The sequence below is a fragment of the Xiphophorus hellerii genome, chromosome 13, assembly GCF_003331165.1.
Source record: "Xiphophorus hellerii strain 12219 chromosome 13, Xiphophorus_hellerii-4.1, whole genome shotgun sequence".
NCBI classification, from domain to species: Eukaryota; Metazoa; Chordata; class Actinopteri; order Cyprinodontiformes; family Poeciliidae; genus Xiphophorus; species Xiphophorus hellerii.
In genome coordinates this window covers 1,186,154-1,212,662 of record NC_045684.1, presented here as the reverse complement: position 1 = coordinate 1,212,662, position 26,509 = coordinate 1,186,154, and the positions used below count along the sequence as shown (strand labels likewise).

General features: G+C 39.1%; 2 protein-coding genes across 2 annotated transcripts; one reads left to right on the top strand and one right to left on the bottom strand.

Annotated features, from left to right (window-relative positions):
* Window positions 1-3,951: 3,951 nt before the first annotated feature.
* On the top strand, window positions 3,952-13,428 carry LOC116730528 (uncharacterized). Its single transcript, XM_032579828.1, has 3 exons — window positions 3,952-4,412; window positions 5,510-5,644; window positions 6,674-13,428. Exons 1-3 carry the CDS (start codon window positions 4,389-4,391, stop codon window positions 13,238-13,240), a joined length of 6,726 nt encoding a protein of 2,241 aa, XP_032435719.1. The 5' UTR covers window positions 3,952-4,388; the 3' UTR covers window positions 13,241-13,428.
* A 575-nt stretch (window positions 13,429-14,003) lies between these two features.
* Window positions 14,004-18,121, bottom strand: apoea (apolipoprotein Ea). Its single transcript, XM_032579994.1, has 5 exons — window positions 18,061-18,121; window positions 17,867-17,921; window positions 16,595-16,745; window positions 15,069-15,356; window positions 14,004-14,415 (listed from the first exon to the last, which is right to left on the bottom strand). The coding sequence occupies exons 2-5, from the start codon at window positions 17,907-17,909 to the stop codon at window positions 14,142-14,144; spliced, it is 756 nt and encodes a 251-aa protein (XP_032435885.1). The 5' UTR covers window positions 17,910-17,921; window positions 18,061-18,121; the 3' UTR covers window positions 14,004-14,141.
* Window positions 18,122-26,509: the final 8,388 nt, after the last annotated feature.

Sequence of the window (26,509 nt, the reverse complement as noted above, 5' to 3'; positions counted from 1 at the left end):
CCTTTTCAAGGAACACAGAAAAGTTCCTTGAGAAAAATAAACTACATATGTTTAATAGTGCTGCCATGACAAAATGTGAGACCTGTGACTAACTGAAAATAATACATTTTTTTAAATGTATGTTAGAGGCCAACATACATTTTTAAAAACGAGTTTAGGACGTTTTAAATTGCAGTTTGTAACTTTTATAAAGAATGTTTTTTCCATGTTTGTTAAAACTATTTCTATGTTGTGACAGTTTGTTATGAGACAGATAATCTGAGAAAAGATCGACGTCCCTGAGCTGCTACTGCCGTCTGAAGAAACGCACCAAAATCAATCAGGGGGAGGGGCTTAGCGCTGTCAATCAACATCGTACTCACTGCTAAATGTGCTAATGGCAGAGAAACAACTTAGCGTTACAGAAAAACTGTTTATCCACCGTCATCAGTGGCTATGCTAACTAGCCTACCATTCACAAGAGGCTATGCTAGCTGCATCATAGAGGACAGTGGTAAGTCCCGCCTTCTGGCTCTGATTGGTTGTTTCTAGTTAGAACTGTGAGAGATGAGATTTATTTTTTCACAGATCATCTGTCCAAACTGTCAGTCTTATAGTTTCAACAAATATGTCAAAACTATTTTTATAAAAGTTACACACTGCAGCTTTAAGGGTTTAATTCTAGATGAATTTAAGATGCTCTGTCATGATCTGTAAATGTCTGTGTTAAATCTGGTTTGGCCTCAGTGATGGACTTCAGATCAGGGTTTAACTGCGGACTCCAGGAGAAACTCTGAGCCTGAGAGGAATCCCATCCTGTTGGAAGCGGTTCTTCACAGCTGGACTGGCTCAGTGTGGACTCCTTCACCCTTTTCAGAGACAATCATTTATGGCAGCAATTTAAAATCCTCCAGCAGAGTCTGAACAGCTCAGACAGTTCACTGGGATGTCGCAGAGTCCCTGATCTGCAGGACGGAGCCAGCCTCTAAAATTAATTATAGAAAATATAAGGATTTTCACTGATTTCTCTCTATGGTTCAAAAAGTCAGACTGACTTTTTTCTATTTAATTTAACAAGATGTTAACTAAAATATGACTGAACAAAAGGACTCAACTTCTTTCATCAGCATTAAATTATTTAATGGACAGACTGAAACAACACCTCTGTGTGACAGTCCACCCTGGTTGGACCATTGTATTTTTTTTAAAGATACTGAATAATTAAAAGAATTTTACTACAATTTAAACTATTATATTCACAATAGGAAATTAACAATTAAATATCAGTAGTAATATTTTTACTTTACTTAAATCAAATTCCAGATTTTTAAGGTTGTGAAGGACCCAAGAAGATACAAAACATACAGATTTATTTAGTTATTACTGTTTTTGATTCAGTTGATAGACTGTGAAGATCATTAATAGAATGAAAGCCATAAGTAAATTATGAATGAAAGTCCACATTTTGGACATAATCTGTGTGTCTAATTCACAATAATCTCAGTCAGTCACTATGTTCCTCATGTTCACAGGGAAATAAACAGAGGTACTCGTAGACAGTGTGGTTATTTCTCTGTAAAATGTTTGAATAATAGAAATCTGAGCAGTAAATACAAATATCTTCAAGTACATCTCCTACCTGGTTATTTTCCACCACTTGAGCAGTTTTCTCCCATCACAGTGCTGCCACCTTGTGTTCAAACTGAAGCATTAATGCTGAACCTGCAACAAAAAGAAATAAAAGTCATTTAGGCGCTAAATGTAGGATTCAGTTAGCTAATAGGAACACTGTTTGGTTAAAAGCAGCCCTGCATGGAGCTGGACCTGCTTGCCTCATATCAAATATTATATAACAATGTCAAACATTATTAATCCGAATAACTTAATTTAAAAAGATCAACTTGTTTGATACAGATTCAGTCCACACACATCATTAACTTCTGATAAATGTAATTATTATGCCGTACAGCTGATAAAACCCATAATTCAGTTTTCACAAATAGAAAATTAATTCTGAAATATACATTTTCCAATATACCACAAAAGGGTAATTGTGAAAAGACCTGGTTGTTTACTGAGTGCTCTATCCAAGCATATTCATTAAAAGTTGAGTGGAAGGAAAAAGTTGGATAGAAAAACATGCACAACCATCAGGGAAAACCTCAGCCTTTGAGGGTAGTTAATAATACATTTCTGCTGTGTTTTCATTGGCTATAAATAGAAAATCAACATAATTAAAATAAAAAAGGTTTGAAAACATTATTCTATGTAAAGTGTTTCATTATGAAATAAACTACATTTTCAATAATACTCTAATTTATTGAATATCGTACAGTGATAGACATAATTTTCATTTGGCTAACATCTCTGTTATAAAATAATTTTTCTAATGGTCTAAGGTAATATTCAAAATTTATAAATTTCCTCAGCTGTAAGTAAAGAACACATTAAAACCAGCATTAACTTTGTAAAAATAATCCAGAAGCATTTCACTCCAATTAAGTTACTGACACAAATGAACTTAAAATAATCATAATAAAAATAAATGAATTGAATTAATTTAACATATAGTATGTTGTAGCTTATCGAGAAGAAGCAGAAACGTTCTAATTTCTAAAAAAATTCTCATTTTCGAGTTGACCTGGAACGTAGCAGTTGGAATCGTACGTGATTGTCGCGGTAACCGCAATGGCGGCGGACAGAAACAGGAATAAAATCATAAAACCTCAGAATTCTTTCATCAATGTTTATCTATACAGGTCAATTACAATTTTATCAACAATATGAAACGGGTTTCTTAGCTAGAAAATGTCTTTGTTCCTTACAAACATTTTTAAGCCGGTTTTTAATCTTGCTTTTCTAAAACGACTTTCAATCGAGCTGTTGCTACTTTTCAAACATTTATGACACCAAAAATACTCACCGTTGTCTTCATTTCTCTCACAAAACAAATAAAACCCGTATTTAATTTGTCTTAGGTGAAACTTTACTATCTAAAGGGAATTTTTACAGGCCAATTTTCAGCCAGTTAACATTTCCTTCTGAAAATGACGCATGAGCAGTTCGTTTTTTCGAACAGCACATGCGTGGAATCTTTAAAATCACAAGCGCTCCCCCTACTGACTGATAAGTATGTTTACATCCATCCAGCCAAGAGTAATCCGTCCTGCCATCTGCGTCTTTATTCACCCAGTTATCTGCTTCTTAATATTTATAAATATAAAAGGATTTGAACCATCATTTACAACAAGAAAAACATAATGAAACTCTGTTTTTTAAAAATATTTTTACTGTGAATTTTTTGACCTTTTGTTGCTTTTCGGTGCTCTTGATATATGTTTGAATAATTTTAATTTATAAAGTCCTCTCCCTATTATACATTGTAAACACTATGTCAATATGTAAACAATTTAAATCTGAAGAAAAAAAAATTCCAAATTAGTAAAGAAAAATCCCCTTTTTTATGATTACTTCCTCCGCAGACTAATAAACTGCAGGGGTTTCCATGGTAACGTGGAGGAACTCCAGCCCAGACTGCACACAGCCACGTGTGAAACATTCAAACTCTTGACCAAAGCTCATAGTTAAATTATTTATGTCAATCATCCCTTCATTCATGGATCGAGTCACGTTTGTTTGTTTGTTTGTTTTTGTAGTCAGCTGTTTATTTTACAGCGTAATCTGACTCAGGGGGGGAGGGGCCTGTCTGGTCTGCTCTGGTTGCCAGGTCTGCAGATTTTACACTTTTACAAACAGTGAGTTTAATAGATTTGATTTTAAAATTAAAATAAAGTTTGAAGTAAAAAAAATAATCATATTTTACAGAATCAAAACAGTTTACCTTCATGTAAAAAAACATTTAAGATTATTTAGATAAGGAACATTTCATTGAAATGTACATTCAAAGAACTAACAGTAATCTGTTGCAGTCATTTATTATCTTAGTTTCTGACAAAAAGAAAACTGACAGATTGATCAACTGATCAACTTTTTCCAATTTAGCACATGCTATTTCTGTAATTAGCATGTGCTAATTACAGCATAATCTGCTGTAATTTAACCGTTTTGTAATTTAAATACTGAACTAAATTTGACTGAATTGTTCATTTCTAGAGTTAACTGGAATGGAAGTATATAAATAAACTGTATTGAATTAAGAGCAAATAATATAAAAGAAACATGAATTGTACAACAAAAATGTAATAACTTGAAAATGATTGTTTTTATTCTATTTTTTTACCAGGATATAAAACTTTACACTGGACGCAGCAACAGTCTTCCCGTTTTGCGGGTTTTCTTCTCAGGACCTGGCAACCCGTCCGGAGTTCCTCCCCGCAGGAAATCTCTCTGTGCAGACCCACGGACACGCATGGATGCCGTCGTTGCTTTATCCTTGTCTGGGGCCGTAAATGAGGAGAATCAGCCGGTCTGAGGTGAGAGAAAGCCTGCAGGCCGGTTCGGTCCGATTCAGCCCGGTTCGGTTCGCCCCAGAGCCCGCCATGTTGCAGCTCCCTGGTCAGTCCAGTGGCGATTCAATGGAGAGAGCTCTGCAGACTGAGGGGTTACTCCCCCACTATGACCACTGAGGCTAAAGGTGGTCAACTGATATTTTTAGTATTAATATCTTATATATATGTATATATGCATACATATATATATATTATTTTCATTTATTTTTTCCCAGATTTTTTCCTAAAATTCTTTGTCTTGGAATCTTAACTTTCTCATTCATTTGATTACTTGAAGTAATTATGTACAGAAAAACCCAAATTATTCAGTTGTAGGCTGGAAAATATTTTTATTCAGTCCCAAAGTTTGTTTCTAAGATATTTATTTCTCAAAATATGTTAAATAATGATAATGAGAATCTGTTTAGAAAAGAAACCTGGTTTAATTTACATGTATTTAAAAACGGAAATTATTCCTACCCTTCTTAAGAATTAAAGTCAAAATCATTATTTCCGTTATTTAAAGTAGGGGAGCAGCTTTTTGTATGTTTCCTGTTATTTTGATGATTTATTTTTGAGCTCCAGATCTTTAACATTGGAAGGCCTCTTTACCATCACCCTAATCTTTGACTCCCTCCACAGATTCTCAACCAGATTGAAGTCTGCACTCTTTGTATTAATTTCAGTTTTTAAAATGAAAATATCACTTTAAACATAAATCTGCCAGGGTGTGAATACTTTTAGACTAAACTTTTTGTGTAAATTCAGATTTTATTTTATTTTTTTGCAGAAATTACTTGATGTTAAATTTTTTGTGCAAAGTTGCAAACAGAAACTTGCAACAATCTGCTCAACTGAGAAATATTTTACACTAACACCATTAATAACTTCAGTTTTCAGCTTGAATCATGACCTTCAACCCCTTGATTCAGGGGCTTCAGGCGTCTTCATCATGTTTTTTATGAAGATATTCATCAAAAACAATTAATTAGAAATATTTTAATTCCCCTTTAAAGGCGCATTTAATGTCAAAATGAAGGAATCAGACTTAGACGCTGTTTTAACTTTCCTGGTTTTTTTAGGAATATAATTTGGGGATCATGGAGGAAAGACGTGACGGTTCTGTGGTACTGGAGTCCGATATTGGGAGGAAACTGAAAGCGACGGGTGACCAGAACCTGCCGCCTGACTCCGGTTCTGCTCAGAAAATCCTGGAGGTGAGGAATCGACTGGGTCCATCTGCGTCCGACGGAGTTCAGATCATTAATCTGATTAAAAATAAACATAGTGTGCAAAGCGGCGGTGGGTAGAATAGCCATAGAGTATCACTGTTTCAACACATTTTCACTCAAGTTAAAGTAAAAAATATCCAAGAAATTACTTGAGTAAAAAGAAAGTATTTGGTGGAAAGGCGACTAAAGCACTGAAAAACTGATCAAAATAAAATCATGTCATCAGATGAACTGAAATGTAAAGTTATGTGTAAATATTGGTGTTTAAAAAAACAAGATTACAACAATTCATACAAATGACAAAGAAATATTTTTTCCAAATGAGTTTCTTTCAATATAAAAGTTGTGAAACTAACAAGATCTGTAGCTGTGTCTCGTGAATTTTTGGCTAAAACATGTTTGTTTTTCATTCAGTGAAGTTATTCACAATACTAGAGAATCCAGAAATTTCACTCAAGTCAGAGTAGAAATACTTCATAAAAAAGTCAATTCAGTAAAAGTAAAAATAAAGTTCATAATAAAGTCAATTCAGTAAGAGTAAAAAGTACAGCATAGTAAAAAAATACTCCTATAAGTAATTTTGGTCCAAAAATAACTCAAGTAAAAAGTATTCATTCGGGAAATTACTCAAGTTAAGAGTAAAAACATATTAAAAGTTTGCTCAAGTACTGAGTAACTGATCAAAATAATAATTTAACATTTAGAAATGTCATCATCAGAAGGACCAAAATATAAAGTTAAGTGGAAATTTGGGTTTCTTTCGATATAAAACTGATGAAAGTTTAATAAAAGCTGCAGCTGTGTGTCTGTCTCTGGTGGATTTCTGGTTAAAATATGTTTGTTTTTCATTCAGTAGAAATACTTCATAATGAAATTACTCAAGTAAAGGTAAAAACTACAGCGTAGTAAAAATACTCCTAAAAGTAATTTCTTTCTAGAATGTTATTCAGGTAAATGTAACTAGTTACAACTCAACGCTGGTGAAAAGTTTAATCATTTTGCTTCTGAATTCAGAGCGGAGGATCCGTGGATCAGAGGACGGATGCGTCGGATCTGCAGAAAGTCGAGAACAGCGTCATGAACCCAGATCGAGCTTTTCCTCTGGATGAACTTCCTGCTTCACAGGAAGCAAAAGGAGACACTTCCTGTCCCGAAACTCCAAACTCCGCCCGTGGAGATCCGGTTTTCCTGGATCATCCCGGAGGAAAAGCTCCTCCCTGTGAACCCGAGATGGATTCCCACCCTCCAGGTACGGAAAGCCGACAGGAAAACATCTATGACTCGGTTCTGCACCAGATGCTGCAGCAGCAGAAACACAAACACGGCAGGAGGTACAAGAAGAAGACGCTGATGAAGATGGCCAGGCTGCTGGTCATAGCCAAAGGCTGGGATCACCGGGAAAACCAGAGTCTGAGTCTGCAGGAAGAGTTGGACCTGAAGGAGGAGATTTCCGTGTCCATACAGGGGAAAAAAGTTCCTGGGAGTCCAGACACGTCCAGGAATCTTTCTGGAGAAATCGGGTCAGAGTCCAATAGAGAAGAAACAAAAATCCCCCTGGAGAGAAGCTGGAAAAAAGCTACTGAAGCTCCCAAAGCTGCTGGGGAGAAAACAGATGAAACTCCTGGAGGATCGGGATCAGATTTTACTCTGAAGAACAAAGAGGAAAAACCAAAAACCGAAAAAGATCCTGAGCTCAAGTTCAGGAAGAAAGCCGGTCGGAAAAGGATCGGAGAACCAGAGAGTCTGTCCGTCTCACCTGGAGGACAGCAGAAGAGGAAAATGGATCCTGTGGTTCAGATCCAGATCACTCCGACTGCTTCTGAGGCGGACCGAGGTTTGTCAGGGTTTGCCGGGAATACCGCTGCACAGGAAACTGAACCGCAGGAGAGCAAGAGGAAACCCAGGAAGAGCAGAAATCCGTCCGCCGAGCGGCTCCCAACAGGAGGCGATCCTCCGCCGGAGGAAAACCGAACCAAACCGGAGGAAGAAGCGTCATCTCTGGATGTGTCTCCAAAATTACAACTGGGAAAACGAGGAGCTAAAACAAACAAAATGTCCATCTGGGATCAACTTCCATCTGCTGAAATGTCAAACATCCAGAATGAAACCGGAAAAAAACGCACCAAAACCGTTCCTGCTGAAGAGGAAACGATGGACTGGGATGAGAGGCGAGGAACGTTCAGTCAGAAGCCGGACGAAGATCCGATCCGGAGCTGGAAAAAGTCAAAAGGTCAAGGTCAGAGGAAAAAAATACGGCAGCAAACCTCAAACTTCCAGAGTAAGACCCAACCAGTTTGGGAAGCTCCAACAAGCCGGCCGGATTTTCCTCCCACTAACGCAATGCCAGCAAATCCTTTCATGGAAAATCGAGAGTTTACCAACTGGGATGAACTGGATGAAGACTGGAAAATCAAGAGATCCTGCACTTTGGGAACCAAAACAAGCTCAGCCGCTGACGAATGGTTGATCCGATATCTGAAAGGTTCCCGAAGGAAAGCTTCCTGTAAGGCCAGCAATATCCCGGAGTTAATGGGAAAAGATGAGCTGACGTCAGAAAACGGGACAAAATTCAAACAAACCAAGAGAGGTCGGAAAAAATCCACTGTTCCGTCCGCCAACGGCGAAACTGTTCCTGGCAATGTGAAACGAAAAGGGAAAAAAGCAAAACAAGAGTCGGCAGTGGAGTTAAACAAAGACAGGTTGGGTTTTCCAACTCTTCCAGCTTCCAATTCAGCTTCAGACCAACAGGAAGAAGAGAGGAAAAGGACCGTAAGAAGGAAGACGGGATCAAAAAGGAGACGAGTGCTAAAGAAAGACATGAAAACTGGACCAAAAATCCTGGAATCTGAAGGAAAACATCCAAATGAAGGAGATCCAGGAAACCCTGAGGATGGAAAACCATCAAGTGAGAGGCGTGCAAGAAAGAAAAATGTTTTTACAACCAAGAAGGAAGAGCAAGAGATGGAAAAATTCCAGCTGATGTCTTCATTTCAGGATAAAAGCAACACGACAGAAACTGGAGTGACTCCAGAAACAAAAGGAAAGATGAAAATGCTCCAGATCGAAGGAACGTCTCGTCTGAAAGACGATTCTCTGGAGGTTAAGTCCAAGATGGCACCTAGAAAAATGAAAAGAGGCCCAAAAAAGAGGCGGATATTAAAGAAACGCTCAATAATAAAACCAAAAATCCTGAAATCTGATGAAAAACATCCAGATGAAGTAGATCTAGGAACTCCTGAGGATGAAAAAACATCAATTCAAGATGGAAGCAGTGAAACTGGAGCGACTCCGGAAACAAATGTAATGAGTTTGCTCCAGACTGAAGGAACAGCTGGTTTGACAGATGATTCTCTGGAGGTGAGGACTGTAAGAAGGAAAACAGGACCAAAAAAGAGGCAAATATTAAAGAAAAACTCCATTTCAGAACCAAAAATTCTGGAATCTGATGAAAAACATCCAGATGAAGGAGATCCAGGAAGTCCTGAAGATGGAAAACCATCCTCAGGTGTGAGGCGCGGAAAAACGAAAAACCTTCTTCCAATCAAAATAGAAGATGAAATTTCCAACATCAGTGAAATTCTGGAAGTTAATAAAGAGACTGAGAAGAAGAAATCTCAGTTGATGACTTCTGAACTCACAGAACCAAATCAGATCAATCTGCTGCAGATTGAAGGAATGTCTGATCCAAAAGATGATTTCCTGGAGACAAAGTCCAAGACGGCGCCCAGAAAAATGAAACGGGGACCAAAAAAGAGGCAGATGTTAAGAAAACGTTCTACAACTGGACCGAAAGTCCTGGAATCAGATGAAAAACAGCCACAAGAAGGAGATCCAGGAACTCCTGAAGATGGAAAATTCTCAATTCAGGATGAAAGAGGTTTAATGGTTTCTAGAGGTAAAATTGGAGTGACTCCAAATCGGAATAATCTGCTCCAGATCAAAGAAAAGTCTGATCTGAAAGATGATTTCCTGGAGACTAAGTCCAAGACGGCGCCCAGAAAAATGAAAACGAGACCAAAGAAGAGGTGGACCTTAAGAAAACGTTCTGTAACTGGAACCAAAATGTTGGAATCTGATGGAAAACATTCAGATGAAGGAAATGCTAAGGATGGAAAACCATCAAGTGTGAAGCGCAGAAGAAAGAAAAGTGCTCTTCTAATCAAAATGGAAGATGAAGTTTCCAGTCTCATGGGGATGGAAGAGTCTGGGAAGGAGAAATCCCAGATGATGTCTACATTTCAGGACAAAAGCAACACGACAGAATCAGGAAGTGAAACCAGAGTGACTCCAGAAATTCAAGGAAAGATGAATCTGCTCCAGACTGAAGGAACGTCTGATCTGAACGATGATTTTCAGGAGATGGTGTCAACAAAAATGAAAAGGGGACCAAAAAAGAGGCGGATGTTAAGAAAACGTTCTGTAACTGAACCAAACATTCTGGGAGCTGATGAAAAACATCCAAAGGAAGGAGCAGCAGGAACTCCTGAGGAAGGAAAATCATCAAATCAGGATGGAAACAGCTTGATGGGGTCAGGAGGTCAAACCAGAGCGACCCCAGAACCAGATCGGATAATTCTGCTCCAGACTGAAGGAACGTCTGATCTGAACGATGATTCCCTGAATGTTAAATCCAAGATGGCGCCCAGGACAATGAAAAAGGGACCAAAAAAGAGGCGAATATTAAGAAAGCGTTCTACAACTAAAATCCTGGATTCTGATGAAAAACCAGAAGAAGATGATCCTGGAGCCACTGAGGATGGAAAACCATCAATTCATGATGAAAACAGCCCAGAGGATTCAGGAGGTCACACTGGAGTGACCCCAGAACCAGATCGGATCGAAGGAACATCCGATCTGAAAGAGGATTTCCTGGGAGTGAAGACCGTAAGAAGGAAATCAGGACCAAAAAGGAAACGAGTGTTAAAGAAAACCCTGAAAGCAGGACGTAAAATCCTGGAATCTAAAGAAAAACATCCAGATCCAGAAAGTCCTGAGGATGGAAAACCATCAAGGGTGAGGCGCGGAAGAAAGATAAATGACTTTACAATCAAGATGGAAGAGGAACCAATTTTCATTGAGATGGAAGCTAATAAAGAGTCAGAGATGGAGAAATCCCAGCGGATTTCATTTCAGGATAAAAGCAACACAACAGAATCAGGGAGTGAAACCAGAGTGACTCCAGAAATACAAGGAAAAGTGAACCTGCACCAGATTGAAGGAGAGCCAACCGATCCCAAAGATGATTCTGGTGAAGTTTTCTCCAAGGTACAAGGACAAATACAATCATTTCAGAAAGATTCAGCAAGACCTAAAATCCAGGAATCTGATGATCATCCATATGAAAGGGATGCAGGAGCTTCTGAAGACGGAGGAATGTCCAAAACGTCCAACATGGGACACAGAAGAAAGACAAATGTCTTTACAATCAAGTTGGAAGATGGAGCGTCCTGTTTCATGGAGATGGACGCTAACAAAGAGCCAGAGACTGAGAAACTGTTTCAGGAATCTGCTTCATCAACAGCTCCAAGAAAAACCAGGCGTAAGAGACGACGGAGGAGTAGAACACACTGGTCAGGACATAGAAAAGCAAAGAAACCTCAGGTCTGCTCATTCTGGGATGTTCCTGCTGTCTCCAGTTCCTGTGACCAAACCTTCAACATCCAAAAGGAAAATCAGGAGAATCAGATGACAGCAAACGCTCTGTCCGGATCTGAGATTTCTCATCGTCTCCAGAAGAAGAACAAAAACCTCCAATGCTCTTTCTGTTTGCGCTCTTTTCGCCACATCTCAGCATTGACGCTCCATAAACGGCTTCACACGGGCCGGAAACCGTACGGATGCTCCGTCTGCGCCAAGAGCTTCTCCACGCTCCCTGAACTGAAGCTCCATTCAAAGCACCACAGGGGGCCGCCAGCCACTCACTGCCCAATCTGCGAAGAAACATTCAGGGACAAAACCAAACTCATCCGTCACCTCAAGGTCCATCTGGCCGAGGTGGAGGGACTCCAGACAGGACCGGGAAGAAGCAGACGATCCCGCTCGGCTCCCGGCCAGGAGGAAACCTTCAGGTGTCTGGTTTGCTCCAGGGAGTTCACCAAGAAATCTGCATTTGAAAACCACCGACGGATTCATGACAGTAAAGCCTTCAGAAATCCAAGAAGGATCCATGGATTCCACGTCTCTGAAGCCGGCGATACAACAGTCGTCACTCCGGTGTTTTTTAAATGTCCGATCTGCCAGCAGATCCATCGCCGCTGGTGCCACTACGTTCTGCATTTACATTCCCACGTCATGGGAAAACTTCACCGCTGTTACGTCTGTAGGCAGGAGTACAGCCGGGCGGCCGGAAGCAGACGGCACTGCTCGGTTTGCTGCAGAGTCAGCGGGGAAGAGGCAGCTTGTCGAGGTTCCCTAGAGGACATCTGGAAGGAGACGGGAGACTCAGTGAGTCCAAGAAAAATATCGGCAATTCCTGAAGAAGAACGTAACGGGAAGACCTTTATTTTTCCACCCTCGTCTGGTGGCTCAAGCCCGTCTGTGATTGAAGACTTTGATGTTGATGTTTCTTCTCTGAACTTTGGTTTCTCCAAGCCAACATTCAGTCCTGAGCCCCCCAGACTCAGCCTGCAGGCCTGGTGTGGTCGCTTCGGAAGCAAACGGCGGCCGCATCGGCAAGCTTTCCGCTGCAGCCGCTGCGAGCTGGAGTTCCACTTCCTGGGGTCATACATGGATCACCTGCAGGAACACGTACCCAAAACGCAGAATGTTTGTCTCTCCTGCAATAAACCACAGTTGGAGCCTCCAGTCAGGCAGCCGAATGGTTTGAAATGCATCACATGCGGGAAGCTCTTCTCCACTCCGAGGAATCTGCGGAAGCACAAGCTGCTCCATAAAGCGGCCCACTCCCACATCTGCCTGCCGTGCGGCCGCTCCTTTCCCGGCCACGCCGCCCTGGAGGCTCACCTAGAGGCTCATCGGCGGCGGCTGCGTGTGCCGCAGCCAGCACGCGTTGAGGAGCCCTTCCTGTTTCCCTACCCCTGCAGGAAATGCTCCTCCAGGTTCTCCAGCACGGATCTGCTGGAGGCCCATCAGGTGTGCCACTCCTTCGCAGGGAGGAAGCCGGAAAGTCCTCCGGAGAGCATCCTGTCCTTCATTCCCAACCCGCAAACGGTCGCCGTCTCTTCGCCTGGGCAGAAACGGTGGCTGCTGGTGAGCAACAGGAAGGACCTGTTCAGGTATCCTCATCCGGACCGCCTCTACGTCGTTCCCGCCGCCTCCTCTGAGACACCCGCCATCATTTCTGATACACCCGCCATCATTTTGGATACGCCCGCCATTGTTTCAGAGACGCCTGTCATCGGTTTGGACCTGGAGTCGGGAGCCAACCCAACCTCAGCGGAGCTTCAGCTCCAGCTTCTGGTGAAATCTTTAATTCCTGAGAAACGTTTGGCAGCGAGCGACAGCAGCGACTCCGAGGACGAACCGACGGTGCGTCGGCAAAACTGTGCAATCTGTTTGCAAACCTTTGCTGACGTCACGACTCTACATGAGCATTACCGCAACCACGCCAGAGGACTGTGATGGACCGGAACCAGAACCAGGAGAAAGGGAATCCTGAACTTTTAAGCTCAGAAAGGAAAACCGTTTTGGCTGTGCAGCAACAATGTTCATTTGTTCATTTAAAATGAAAAAGTTAAAAAACAAACATGTTTTTGTCTCTGTGAAAAGGTTTTTCACCACTACATTTTCTTTAGCTTTTTATTTTTAAACATTTGTTAATCTGCAATATTTGATCTTTAAATATTTTTATTTTATAGTCTTAGAACTATTTTTTAAATTTTATTTCATATTATGCTTTAGATACTTGGTTTTGTGTCTCTTTATTTTGTAATTTGTAGTTAATATTTTTTTCTAAATTACTTTTTTCAGTTAATTTTTTTTAATTGAATAAGAAATTGAGGATTATTCTACTTTTATTTCACATTTATTTAGTTTTTTAATGGTTTTGTTTTATATTTGCCAGTTATTTTATTTTTTACATTGTATTTTTCATGTAATTCTCACATTTAAAAATTTTTGTCACACTTTTTCAATAAAAAACAGGTTCTGTTTGTCATATTTTATAAAAGACAGTTGTGTTTATCCATGCTTAGGTTATTTTTATATTATATATATTTATATATATATTTTTTTTTAAATTACTGCTGTTTGTGGAGAAGTTTTGGTGATGGAGGAATATATTTTTTGCATAAATGAATCTTTTTGACGTGTGAGTTGCTGATTGAGTTCTGGAAAAATGTAAATAAAATGTAAATCTTTCTCAGTAAAAACAGACTCATGATGGTTTGGAGTGTTTTTCTTCTGAGCTTTTATTGTGAAGATCTCAGCATTTTAACAGTAATTGTGTTGAGGAGCCAAACATCTGGTGTGTAACTGGTTTTATTGGTGAATTCTGTCACATGAACTGGTTTCTGATCCCAGTTTACATGCTTTCTCTGATCATGGTGACAAACGGCTCGAACCAGTTGCGCAGCTCCTCCATCTTGGCGCCCAGGGCGGAGCGCAGGTCCTCGCCGGCGGTCTGGACCTGGTCCCTCACGTTGTCCACCTGCGTCTTCAGCAGCTCGTTCAGGGTGGTGATCTTGGCCTCGGCGTTGTCCCGTACCTGAGTGAAGTACGGGTCCAGTCTGGTCTTCATGCTCTCCATGTTGTCCGAGGCGCGGCTCTGCAGCTCCTCGATGTAGTCGGAAACGTGTCTGCGGCGGAAAACATCAGAGGTTTTGTTTAGCTCAACAAACATCGTTGAAAATGTTCCACTGACAGCAGGCGAGTCTGAAGGACCTTCATTTACTCTAAATGTCAAAAATCTGTCTTAATTCCTCTGTGCTTTTCAAAACAGCTACACCTGGTCAAAATCTTTTTATTTTTTGGTCTTCAAACGCAAATGTGGCAAAAATCTGTGTTAGTTTAAACCTGCAACTGAAAATAATGTTTTATTTTTACAAAAAGTTCCAGCTTGATTAAAGATTGTTTTTAACAACATTGAGTTATAAACTATGGAGCTAAATTGGGGCCATAAAGTTTGTTCAAATGAAGAAAACATCAAAACTGAATACAAGATTTGAAACTGAAAAGTAGTTGGAATATTTTTTTCAGTTTCAAAATGTTTTTTTTTTTTTAACAAACTTTATGGCCCCAATTTAGCTCCATAATTAACATCCCATTTGATTCTCTATTTCTAGAGAATCCACCCAAAGTAAGGAGAATAAGCAAGTTCAGTGAATACATGAAATATTTAAGGATTTTCTGGGTGAAACCATTTGAATTTTTCTTCTGCCTGTTAAAGTTCATTTATGACCTGATATTCGTGAGTTTTTCCCTGCTGCCGCCTGTCCAGCCCGTCACTCACCTCTGGATGTCCTGGGTGTCTTTCTGGAGGCGTTTCTTCAGCTTCCGGGTGTAGGTGGACACTCGGGCCTTGACATCGTCGGCGTTCTGCTCCATCATGGTCTGGAGCTCCTGCAGGTAGTTCTCCATCTGGCCGCGGGCGTCGGTCATGTGTCCGCGCAGTCGGTCCACCAGCAGCTGCAGGTCTTTCCCGAAGCGCTCTGCAGCCTCGTGGGTGTAGGGGGCCAGCTTGGTCTGCAGGTCGTCCCGGTACAAGGCCAGCTCCGACACGCTGTCCTGGATCAGGGTGCTGTTCAGGAGTCAGATCATTTACTTCTCAGCTCCAGAAAACAGTAAAAACACTTTTGGAATCAGGCAGTTTGTGTGTTTTGCACAGTTTGAGCAGAAAGTGGCTGATCTGACTCCTAACTCAGCTGATTGAACAGGCCGAACAGAAGACTGTGTTCAAAGGACTGTTTACTTCTCAGAGTCACTGAATCTAACAGAGACACTGGTAAATTATTGCATCAAAATATGGAGGACTGCAGCTGGCAAAATTTAAAAAATAATACCAAAAGGTACAACCAGTTCAGAAAAGGTCTAAATATTGCAATATTATGAAATAAATATAATTGTATAACAATAAGAGTCTGGTTTTTGGAGCTTGGATTCTTACCTACTGGTTATTTATCTGTTTATTTTTTAGGCTTCAATCGACCTCATAATCCAATATGGCTGCCAGAAGCATAAAATGTTCTGATATTATTTATTTACACTTCTATCAGGGCTTTTTTATTCTAATTCTTTTCACTAAATTTACTCCATTTTTTGTTGTTTCACTACATAAGATACTGTTAGCGGATTTTGTTGCTAACTGCTATTAGCTTTGCCTCTGAGCGAAACAATAAGCAAATTTCAGGTTTTCTAACTTGCAACAGGTTTGGTTGGAATTTGTTGTTCTAAAAATCTAAATTATAAACATGTAAACAAAGTGAGTTTTACACATAGTTTAAAATATCAATTAGCAACCAGAAGTAGCAAAACTGTGCTTCCTGTGGTGTTGCTGAAATGCAAAAAAAAAGGTTTATTCAACAAACTAACATTTTGGGTTTTGGGTTTAAAACAAATTGTTACATTACAGTTTTGAGAGTTTTAAAATATTTTTTCTGATTTTGCGTTTAGGTGCTAGTATGCTAGCAGCTAGCACCTGGTCAGAAGCAAAGCTGACCAAAGAAACAAAACGGAGAGTTGGAAAAGTAAATATAGATTAAAATGAACATGGCGTTCCCCAAGTGGGGCCGGGACCCTGAGTGGGGTGACCGGACACCAAGTGTGTGGTTGCAAAATGATTTTCAGAATCACAGTGATGTGATCCTGAGGAGTAAATAACGATTAAATAAATCACAAAACAAATAAATGTACCACTAAGTTTCTCATTAAATACTCTAATCCACATTTTAAGAATCAAACGTGACCTGGAACCGTCTGCAGCCTTTAACCTTCCTGGACCTGAACAAAGATCTTCAGTGGAACAGGCTGATCACTCACTCCAGCTCTCGGCTGATCTGGGAGCTCTTGATGTCCTTCACCACTCCATCAGCCCTCGAATTCAGCTCTGTGATGTAATCATTGAACCTTTCCACCGTCACCTCCCACGTGCCCTGCCAGTCGTCCTGGAGAACGCTTCGAGCACGGGATCCTGGAGTGGACAAAGAAGAAACTTAATCTGCCACTTTTTAACCCCTTATTGCCTGGATTTATATCCAGTTGAACAAAAAAAAATTCATTCAGATGGTAAATTACTTAGATATTATAAATGTAAACATTGCACCTACCATTACTGTAAATTTAGGTCTGATGCTAATTAGCGACAACAGGCTCTTAAGGAACAAAACACTGTTCAGTCTTATTTTATTGATGTTTCTGGGACTTTCAAATGGAGTCAGAATTTATATTTTTGAACAACTATTGATTTTGAATTATTACAGTGTTTCAAATAGTAAAGTTGGGCGGATCGATCCAAAATATCAATAATATCGACACCAAGTTGTTATCGGTATTGGATCAATATTAATATGGTAAAATCAATACTTTAGTTTCAGATTCCCTCTTTAAAGATTGTCTTATTTTTGTTTTGTAGTTTCTCAAATCAACCCAAAGACTTTGTTACGATTTGCTGTAAAACTAGAAATTTTTGCTGTTTGTTTGGGGGAAAAATGAACAATTTCTTTTTTATTGTTCTGCTCTTTCTTCTTATTGTTAACATGATTTTAACGTCATGTTTTGGCTCCTGTTGTCTAAATTCTGTCCTAGATTTTAACAACTTCATTCAATCATTTCCAGTTATTTTAACAATTCTTGGATCTTAATTTTGTTTTTCAATAATCTTAGGTGAAAATTCAGAATCAGAAGAACTTTTAGTTTGTTTTTAAACCAACTATAATAAATTCTTACATTTGAAAGGAGCTGGATGCAGAAACTTGATATTCATGTGATTCATTAACAGGTATACAAACTTTAGTGTAAACAAAACACTTATCTTGAATCTATGTGACTCTAATAATGCAGACACGTTTCTCTTAAAACCTGAAAATCATAAAAACTTAAAAGAAACAGTTTTCAGAAAATGCATCAAATCTGCCAAAAAATAAATGAAAACTATAATTTTTCTGTTTGCTTGAGTTTTTTTTAATAGCCTTCAAACGACCATTCTACTTTTCAGGAAATACTGACGTTCTTGACCTGAACCAGATGAAAGTGTTGGTTCCCACTTTTTAACCCCAAACATTTTTAATTTCCCTGGAGAAAAACCAAACTCACCTGAGATGACTGCAAGAGCGAGGATCACTGCAAACACCCTCATGATGACAGGAAGCTGGAAAATTGAGCGACACAAAAAGAGATTTTGTGAAAAATGTATGACAGATTAAACTTCTGTGAGGTGACACCAGAATCCCTTCTAGGTTAACCAAAACTTGAATCTTCCTGCAGGAATGAAAAGGCTTGCGTCTCACCTCAGATGCCTGATTTGATCTGTGACGTCTGTGAGGCCGAATGAATCCTTCTCTCAGTATTTATACAGATTAGGTGGCACCGATGAGATCCAATAAATGTCTGGAAGATTTCTGACCTGCGTCCGAAGTTCCCAGCACGGACTGTGCTGTTGTCACCTTTTATTGCTGTGTTTGTTGTTTTGGCTCCACGTTGCATTGAACATGCAACCAGGTCAGAACCGTGAAGGAACCTCTTCGGACCTCGCTCGGCGCCAGCTGGTTCCTAAACAAAATGAAACTCCTCCTTCTTCACTTATACCGTCTTTAATTTGTGACTGAAGCTTCACATTCTGACAGAAAACTCTATTTTACAGCTGATTGACAGCACAGCAGGGGAAAGGTCAAAGGTCATTTCTATATCACATCGAGGTCCAACTGCACTGATTTGACATAACAGCTGCAGACTTCATTTATAAAACTTTTATTAGGTGGCTAATGATTATCGCACTGATAATTTTTGCATAACCCTGTTGATGATTAAAAATAAACAGACATGATGAAATTTAATCAGAAAGGCGTAAATTGCAATTTTGTTTAAAGCAGATCAATACACACAAAGACAAAATAATTGAACTGACCTTTCTCTGAGCATTTATACAGATTAGGGCTTTTCTGTTAATGAACCAAAAGCCCTATAGTCACTGAAATAATTTAAAACGGTTTAAAAAAAACAAAAAAAACTGAAGATTTACAGATAATTAACCAATAAAAATCAGACATTGGCACTTTGACCTTAAAATAATAAATGATATTTGTAACTATCGTCACTTTAGCCTCAAGCTGCTTGGAGATGGTCTGATAGTTTTTACCTGTAAGTTGGTCAAATGGCTCAACTTACCCCAAAGTTACCATTTTAACTTTATTTGTGCCTACAGGTAATAAAATATTACACCTTTATGCTCAGTTTATGACCCCGTGTTGTAAGTCATACAGCACAATTGATATATAAAACAAACTAAAAATGATCTGCTATTGTCTAAACACAATTCATATGAAAGTTATGATAGACCAGATTCACTGTTAAAAGTGAAAATGTTATAAAACTACTACTTTTATAAAATTTGAAATAAAAGTCTAAACGTTACCAAAGCGGTTCCTGCCTTCACAGACTCATGGAAATGATGCTTCATTCTGACTATTTGGTCACATGATCAATGCTCTTTTTTTTTACCGTTTCCTAGCAACAATGGTTGTCAAGACAACATGACTAAGAGCAAAATAAAATGGCACAAGTCAATCTGATTTTATTTATTAACAGTTTATCAAATAAAATATTTCAGCTCTTCTCACTGGATGGAATCTGAACTTGTTCAGCGACTACAAATGGAAGATCCAGCTAAATCTGGAGCAACGAATATTTTATTAAAGCTTTTTTTGGAACATCCTAAATAAACTAATAAACAAAACAGCAATAAACAACAGTCACCGTCGCTTCAGTTGATCGTTTTTCCTGTGGAAATTTCCAGAACTGCAGACGTCAAAGTTAGCATTGCTAGCTCATTTTAAACACCTTTTTAAAAGCTAATCATTTCTGAGTACATTTTAAAGTATATATTTTATAATTAGCAACCTGAAGAAGATGTTCATGAATAAAAACCTTAAATCAGGGTTTATTTCACATCTGAGGAAACTTTCTGAAAAATCTTTTTGTTGCTAATTTAACCGAGTTCTTTTACTAGCTTATTTATTCACCTTAAACTGTCTATTAATTACTCATTTTAGTTCTTTTTGGGTACATTGAAAACTTTTTGAGAGCAAACCTTCAACAAGGTAAATATCCAACCATGACCAAGTAAATTATGGCTAATCTGAATCTGACACTTGATATGGCTAATTTTTCCAGTTCATCAAACCGTTTCAGTGGCTAAAGCAACAAAAATCATTTTCATAGATATCCTTAAGCTGGGTCTTTTGTGGTATGTATCCTAATAAATGTAATTTGATTATAAACATTATGAACATAAACACAATTTGTTTTCAGGTTACCCACCAAAGTTAGATTAGCTAAATGGTTGATCTAGCCAAAAACGTCTCATAGCCAACTTTAAGTCAATGTTAAGGTTGACTTCATTTGAACAAAATTGTTAAATACTTTAAATATTTGTCTAAACTTTAGCTCAAACTTTCATCATCATCATTCATAAAATACATCTAAAAGTCCGGTTTTGGGCAAACACTTTTTTCCGTCTATCCTTGGTTCTTTGAATTCCTAACATCACAAACTTTAGGTTAGGCCTGAACAATATAGTCTGTTCACATTAACAATTATGGTTTATTACAGAAAGCATAGTGAACATGCATTCGTATTGAATAAGCATTGTATTAGAGACCACTGTATTAAGAGCATTCGCCACTAAAAAGTGTTTAGAAAATTTAGAAAATGGTATAAATACCAGGCAATGAAAGTATTGGCACTGAGATTCTGTATTTTATTGAAAGAATGTTGTAGACATCATAATTCATTAAACATTTAACATTAATATACCAAGCAGATGTTGCCTCCATCTCAGGTGTGAAGGTGAACTCTTTTTCGATTCAGTCTACCTTTTTCTGACTCTGTGCCCAGTCCTCCCACAGAAACTCCAGGTCGTCCTGCAGGCTGTCTGAAGCCTTATTCAGCTTCTCCCGGCTTCGACTACGTGGAACAATTTTCTTATTCAGGTCATAGGTAGTTTGGGTAAGTTTGACCTCAAAGCGGACAACCAGGGAGAACAAGGTCACCCTAAATTTCTTAAGACTGTCATACACCTTCTTCTTCAGGTTGGGATAATCTCTGTGGTCATGGTGATGGTGACCAAACAGTTTGTACCAAAGATTATGAAAATAATGACAACGATGATGATGGTGATGGTCATGGTGACCTTTGTAGTCATGAGGGTCTTCGTTGTCATGGGGGTCTTCGTTGTCATGGAGACCTTTGCAGTCATGGTCACCTTTGTAGTCATGGTGACCTTTGTAGTCATGGGGGTCTTCGTTGTCATGGTCACCTTTGTAGTCATGGGGGTCTTTGCAGTCATGGGGGCCTTCGTTGTCATGGAGACCTTTGTAGTCATGGGGGTCTTCGTTGTCATGGAGACCTTTGTAGTCATGAGGGTCTTCGTTGTCATGGTGACCTTTGTAGTCATGGGGGTCTTCGTTGTCATGGAGACCTTTGTAGTCATGGTCACCTTTGTAGTCATGGTGACCTTTGTAGTCATGGGGGTCTTCGTTGTCATGGTCACCTTTGTAGTCATGGGGGCCTTTGCAGTCATGGGGGCCTTCGTTGTCATGGAGACCTTTGTAGTCATGGTCACCTTTGTAGTCATGGTGACCTTTGTAGTCATGGGGGCCTTCGTTGTCATGGTGACCTTTGTAGTCATGGTCACCTTTGTAGTCATGGGGGCCTTTGTAGTCACGGTCACCTTTGTAGTCATGGTCACCTTTGTAGTCATGGGGGCCTTTGTAGTCATGGTCACCTTTGTAGTCATGGTCACCTTTGTAGTCATGGTCACCTTTGTAGTCATGGGGGCCTTTGTCACCATAATTATGGTCACCATGAGGATGATGATGGTGGTGTATAAAGTAATTCTCCACATGGTGGTGCAGGTCTTGGATCTGCACCACCAAGACCTGCAGATCTTGGTGGTGCAAGATCTGCACCACCAAGATCTTGCACCAAGATCAAGGCGACCACCGATTGTGGTGGTCGCCTTGATCACCACAATCAAGGCGGTGATTGTGGTGGCGACCTTCAGGCCTCTGGGGTCCAGGGCTTCAGCGTAGTAGGCGGCACACTTCTTGATGTCCTCTAACCTCCAACGGATTTGATCCGACAGCTCCTTGGCGTGGGAATGTGTCTCGGCTTCCAGATAGTGCAGAAAATGGTCCAGGTCATGTTGCAGGTGATCTACCTCGTGGCAGAACCTACTATAGAAATCCTTGATCCACCAAACCATGTGAGTGTACACATTATAGAGAAAGTTGGAGATGATTTCGAAGCTCTCTGCGATGAGGGAGCTGCAGAGACACAGACACAACCCTGATGGACAGCTTGTTTCAGGATCCAGTTCAACATTGATTCAGTTCACTTTCATCAGATATCTTGTTTATGTAAATTCACCATTCTGTTAAAACTGAACCAAAGAATTAAGTGAAGCCTTGGCTATTTTGAAGGAAGAAATCTGTTTTATTCCACAAGACAAACCTTGTCCAGAGAGAGGGAGAACGTGTTGCTACTCGGAGCCAAGCAGGCATGTCAAGGTTAGTTAGAAACATGCATATTTCTAACTAACCTATGCTAGCATAGGCTAGGGTAGGTCTATGGGCTACACAAAACATGTTAATATTTTTTCCACAAAGATAATCATGTTTCAGTCTCCTCAATTCTACCTATTTTAAGCGGTTTTGGGGCTTCTGTCACTTTAAATCCATGCTGTTGCCACGGCCGCCCAACGGCCACGCCCATTTACACTCGAACGTGGTAAAACCAGCTGACCAAAGGTGCTTGAGCTCTGCTTGGGTTGCTGGCAACGGACTGGGCTTGTTGTGGTTGCTAGGTAACAGGCTGGGACTGCTAGGGTTGCTAGGTAACGGGGCAGTTCCTGCTGATTTGTGATGTTACATTCTGAAGGATTTGGAAATGGCTCGTTTTCCAGACACCAAAAAAACATGAACTTATTGTCAAAAAACCATCTTGGTGTTTTTTAAGTGGTTGTATTGTTTTTAGAAGCAGTAGAAAGCCAAATGGGAGCACAAAACATGCTAAATGTCCCACTTATAGTAATGCTTCCAGTGTTTAATAAGAGACAATAACAGCAGCAACAAATAAATAGATTCAGTCTCTGTCCTAATCTCAGTAAATATTTATCTAATTTTAATGTAGAAAAGTTTTGAGGTTTCCTCTTACCACAGATACTGTCCTGGATGTGAATGTCTGATGTCCCACACATAGTCCTTTGGGGTTTGACTTCTGGACATAGTCCCAGTAAGCATCCTTAGCCATTTCTGTCTGGTGTTTGGACGGATGGTCATACTGTCCACCATTACAACCTGCAGAGATAACACAGCTTAAAGCCTTGTTTTCTTCTCCTTCTCAAATTTTCACCAAAGCATCAAGATTGTCTGACCTGTGAGGAAGACGAGGACGAGGATGATGAGGATCTTCATGGCTGCCTTGAAAGAGAGCCAGAGTTAACGCTTTCAGGTCCGGGTTGATCCAGAGGAGAGACGCTGAGGATCTGGAGTCCTTCCTGTCCAGCCAGTCAGCCGGCTGATGGACGCTGAAGGTGTCTTCATCAGTATTTATAGGCAGCAGAGCTGAATGGAGGAGATGCTGAGCCCAGAGCTGCCACATCAGGACGTCCGTCTCCATGGACATCGTGTCCACATTTCAGCTGATGTAAACCTGCTGATGGGACCAGCTGAGAACATTCATTCAACTCTTTGTGGTTTATTCCTGACAAATACTTACTAACAACAAACATTAACGTCTAACCTGAAGCCAGTTTCCAAATCAGCTAAAAATGTTTCAAAACATCAAACAGTTTTTCATTATGTGATCTGGAACAATAATATTTTAAAAACAACATATTCAAAGCTAATTGTATGTTGTTGTTGAGCGTAAATTTAATAAAGTTTTTTAATGACTAGCATAAACAAATTAAGTTAATGACTAAGAATAAAGCAGCATAGTTCAATGGTTCCTTCCCAATGGATGGTATACATACCCATTAATTAATGAAATATGTCTTTCAAATCCTCAACAAATATATAAATTAAAATCTAAAAAATTAACATAATATAATAAAATATAGATATTATATATTAAAATCTAATTGTTCAATTTTGTATATTAAGACATGTAAATCCTTATTGGATGTTATTTCAAATTATTTCCCCTAAATATAGTATTTTTTTATTTCATTATTTCATCTTTACTGTGATTCCAATTTGATCTGAAGCCGTTTTAGATTATTTAGCTAAAAGAGAAAATCATACAGTCCAAGTGTGAATGAGTTGAAGAGAAGAAAAGATCTGAGATTAAACAGAAATAAAAACCTGACACTGCAGCTTGGTCCCATCAGCAAGTTTATATCAGCTAAAATGTGGACATGACGTCCATGGAGATGGACGTCCTGATGTCGCTACTTCAGGCTGTGGCAGCTCTGAGCTCAGCATCTCCTCCATTCAGCTCTGCTGCCTATAAATACTGATGAAGACACCTTCAGCGTCCATCAGCCGGCTGACTGGCTGGACAGGAAGGACTCCAGATCCTAAGCGTCTCTCCTCTGAAACAACTCCATGAAAGGTGACCATGACCACCATCATCCTCATCATGGTTATCATCTTCATCTTTGGTACAAACAATTTAGTCACCATCACAGTACCTTCATGAAGGTACCTCCACAAAGACTTTCATGATGACAAAGACTACCATGACCACAACCATGGCCACAAAGACCCCCGTGATGATAAAGATCCCCACAATGATGAAGACTGTCATGATGACAAAGACTCCCATGACAATAAAGGCCATCATGACCACAGAGATTATCCCAACCTGAAGAAGAAGGTGTATGACAGTCTTAAGAAATTTAGGGTGACCTTGTTCTCCCTGGTTGTCCGCTTTGAGGTCAAACTTACCCAAACTACCTATGACCTGAATAAGAAAATTGTTCCACGTAGTCGAAGCCGGGAGAAGCTGAATAAGGCTTCAGACAGCCTGCAGGACGACCTGGAGTTTCTGTGGGAGGACTGGGCACAGAGTCAGAAAAAGGTAGACTGAATGGATTCATTGTAAATTAGACTGAAGCTGAGACTGAGATATCAGCTTGGTATTCAAATGTTAAAATGTTTAATTTATTATGATGTCTATGATATTCTTTCAATAAAATAAATTATTTCAGTGCCAATACTGCATAATGCATTTTCAATTTCTTTTTGTAACAGCTGTTTCTATAGATAACCTACACAAATTTAAAATGACTCCTTGAATTTAGGCACATACCAATACCCTACGAGACAAATCTCTGGTTTATGATGTTCTAATAACACACTCAATCAATCATTTCCAAACACAAACACTGCTAACAGTTAACTGCTGATGATTCCATGCAAATTTCCTGACAGTTTAATAACATGTAAAATTGAGAAAATACTTAAGGTGTAGTATGACTTGGTTTAAATTAACCATTTGAACCAAGATATACTTGGTGTTGGCTATAAATTGTTTTTGTTTTGATCAGAACCTAGCTGGAGAGGCTAATCTAAAAACAACTGTGTTTACGTTGGTCACTGAATTATATGAAAGGTTGACTCTCAAATACATTTATTCGGTTACATATGACATAAAGAACCAGCTTACGGCTACATATGAAAATTATTTGGTTGTTTTAGGCACAAAAACGGCTTGGTTAGGGCTAGAGGTTATTGTTAGCGGCTGAAAAAGTTAGCTATATCAAGTCGGAATTTTAACTATCAAATTTTATTTTATTTATTTACATATGACGAAAATAAACCGCTTAAGATTATTGATGAAAATTATTTTGTTGCTTTAGCCACTTAAACGGCTTTGTAAGGCTAGAAGAATTCAGTAATGTTAGCTGCTGGAAAGATTAGCTATAGCAAGTCTTTGGTTAAGAAAAACAGTAGCTTTTGACATTTACTTGGTCATAATTGGATATTTACTTGTTGGTTTGTTTTTTAAAAGTTCTCAAGGATAAAAAAAAAACCTTAAATAAAATTGCCAATTTTATTTAAATTGGCAGTTTAAATAAAATTAATAAAATTGCCTGGCTAAGCTAGCCTTAGCTGCCTAGCTATTTGACTTAGCCAGTAAAATAACTTGGTTACTGTTAGCTATAAAAAAGTTGTTTATAAATATTATTCAGACATAAAAATATACCTTGACTAAGGTTTTTAGGCATTAACACCTCATTGAGGTTAGTAATAATAAAAATAGATTACCTGTGAAATCATCAGGCCGTGTTGTAAAATAGCTCTTTAAAATGTGACAATTAGCCAGTAATTCAAAGATGAACAAAAAATAAATGGTTTTTTTTGTTAATATCAGCAATTACATTTTATCCACAGAGAAGACAGAGATTTCTGGCCAGCAGTGTATTACCTGTGTGATGAACATGTTTTACCTGCTTTTTATTGCTGTAATAACCTGAATGTATCAGATGAACGTAGTTACCTAGAACTCCTTTAGTTATTTGAGAGAAAAGCTGGATTTTCTGAATTTTATTGTAATACAGGAGGCTCTATTGTAGCTATATTTGGGAGAATGCAAGTATTTCCAAACGTACATATCTTTCAGAACAAAAGGAAGAAGCACAATTTAGTTGCTCTTGAATAAGTTTTAAATAGTTTAAGAAAAAAACAGGAGATTCTGTATTTCATTTGATCTGTATATTTGATCAATAAATAC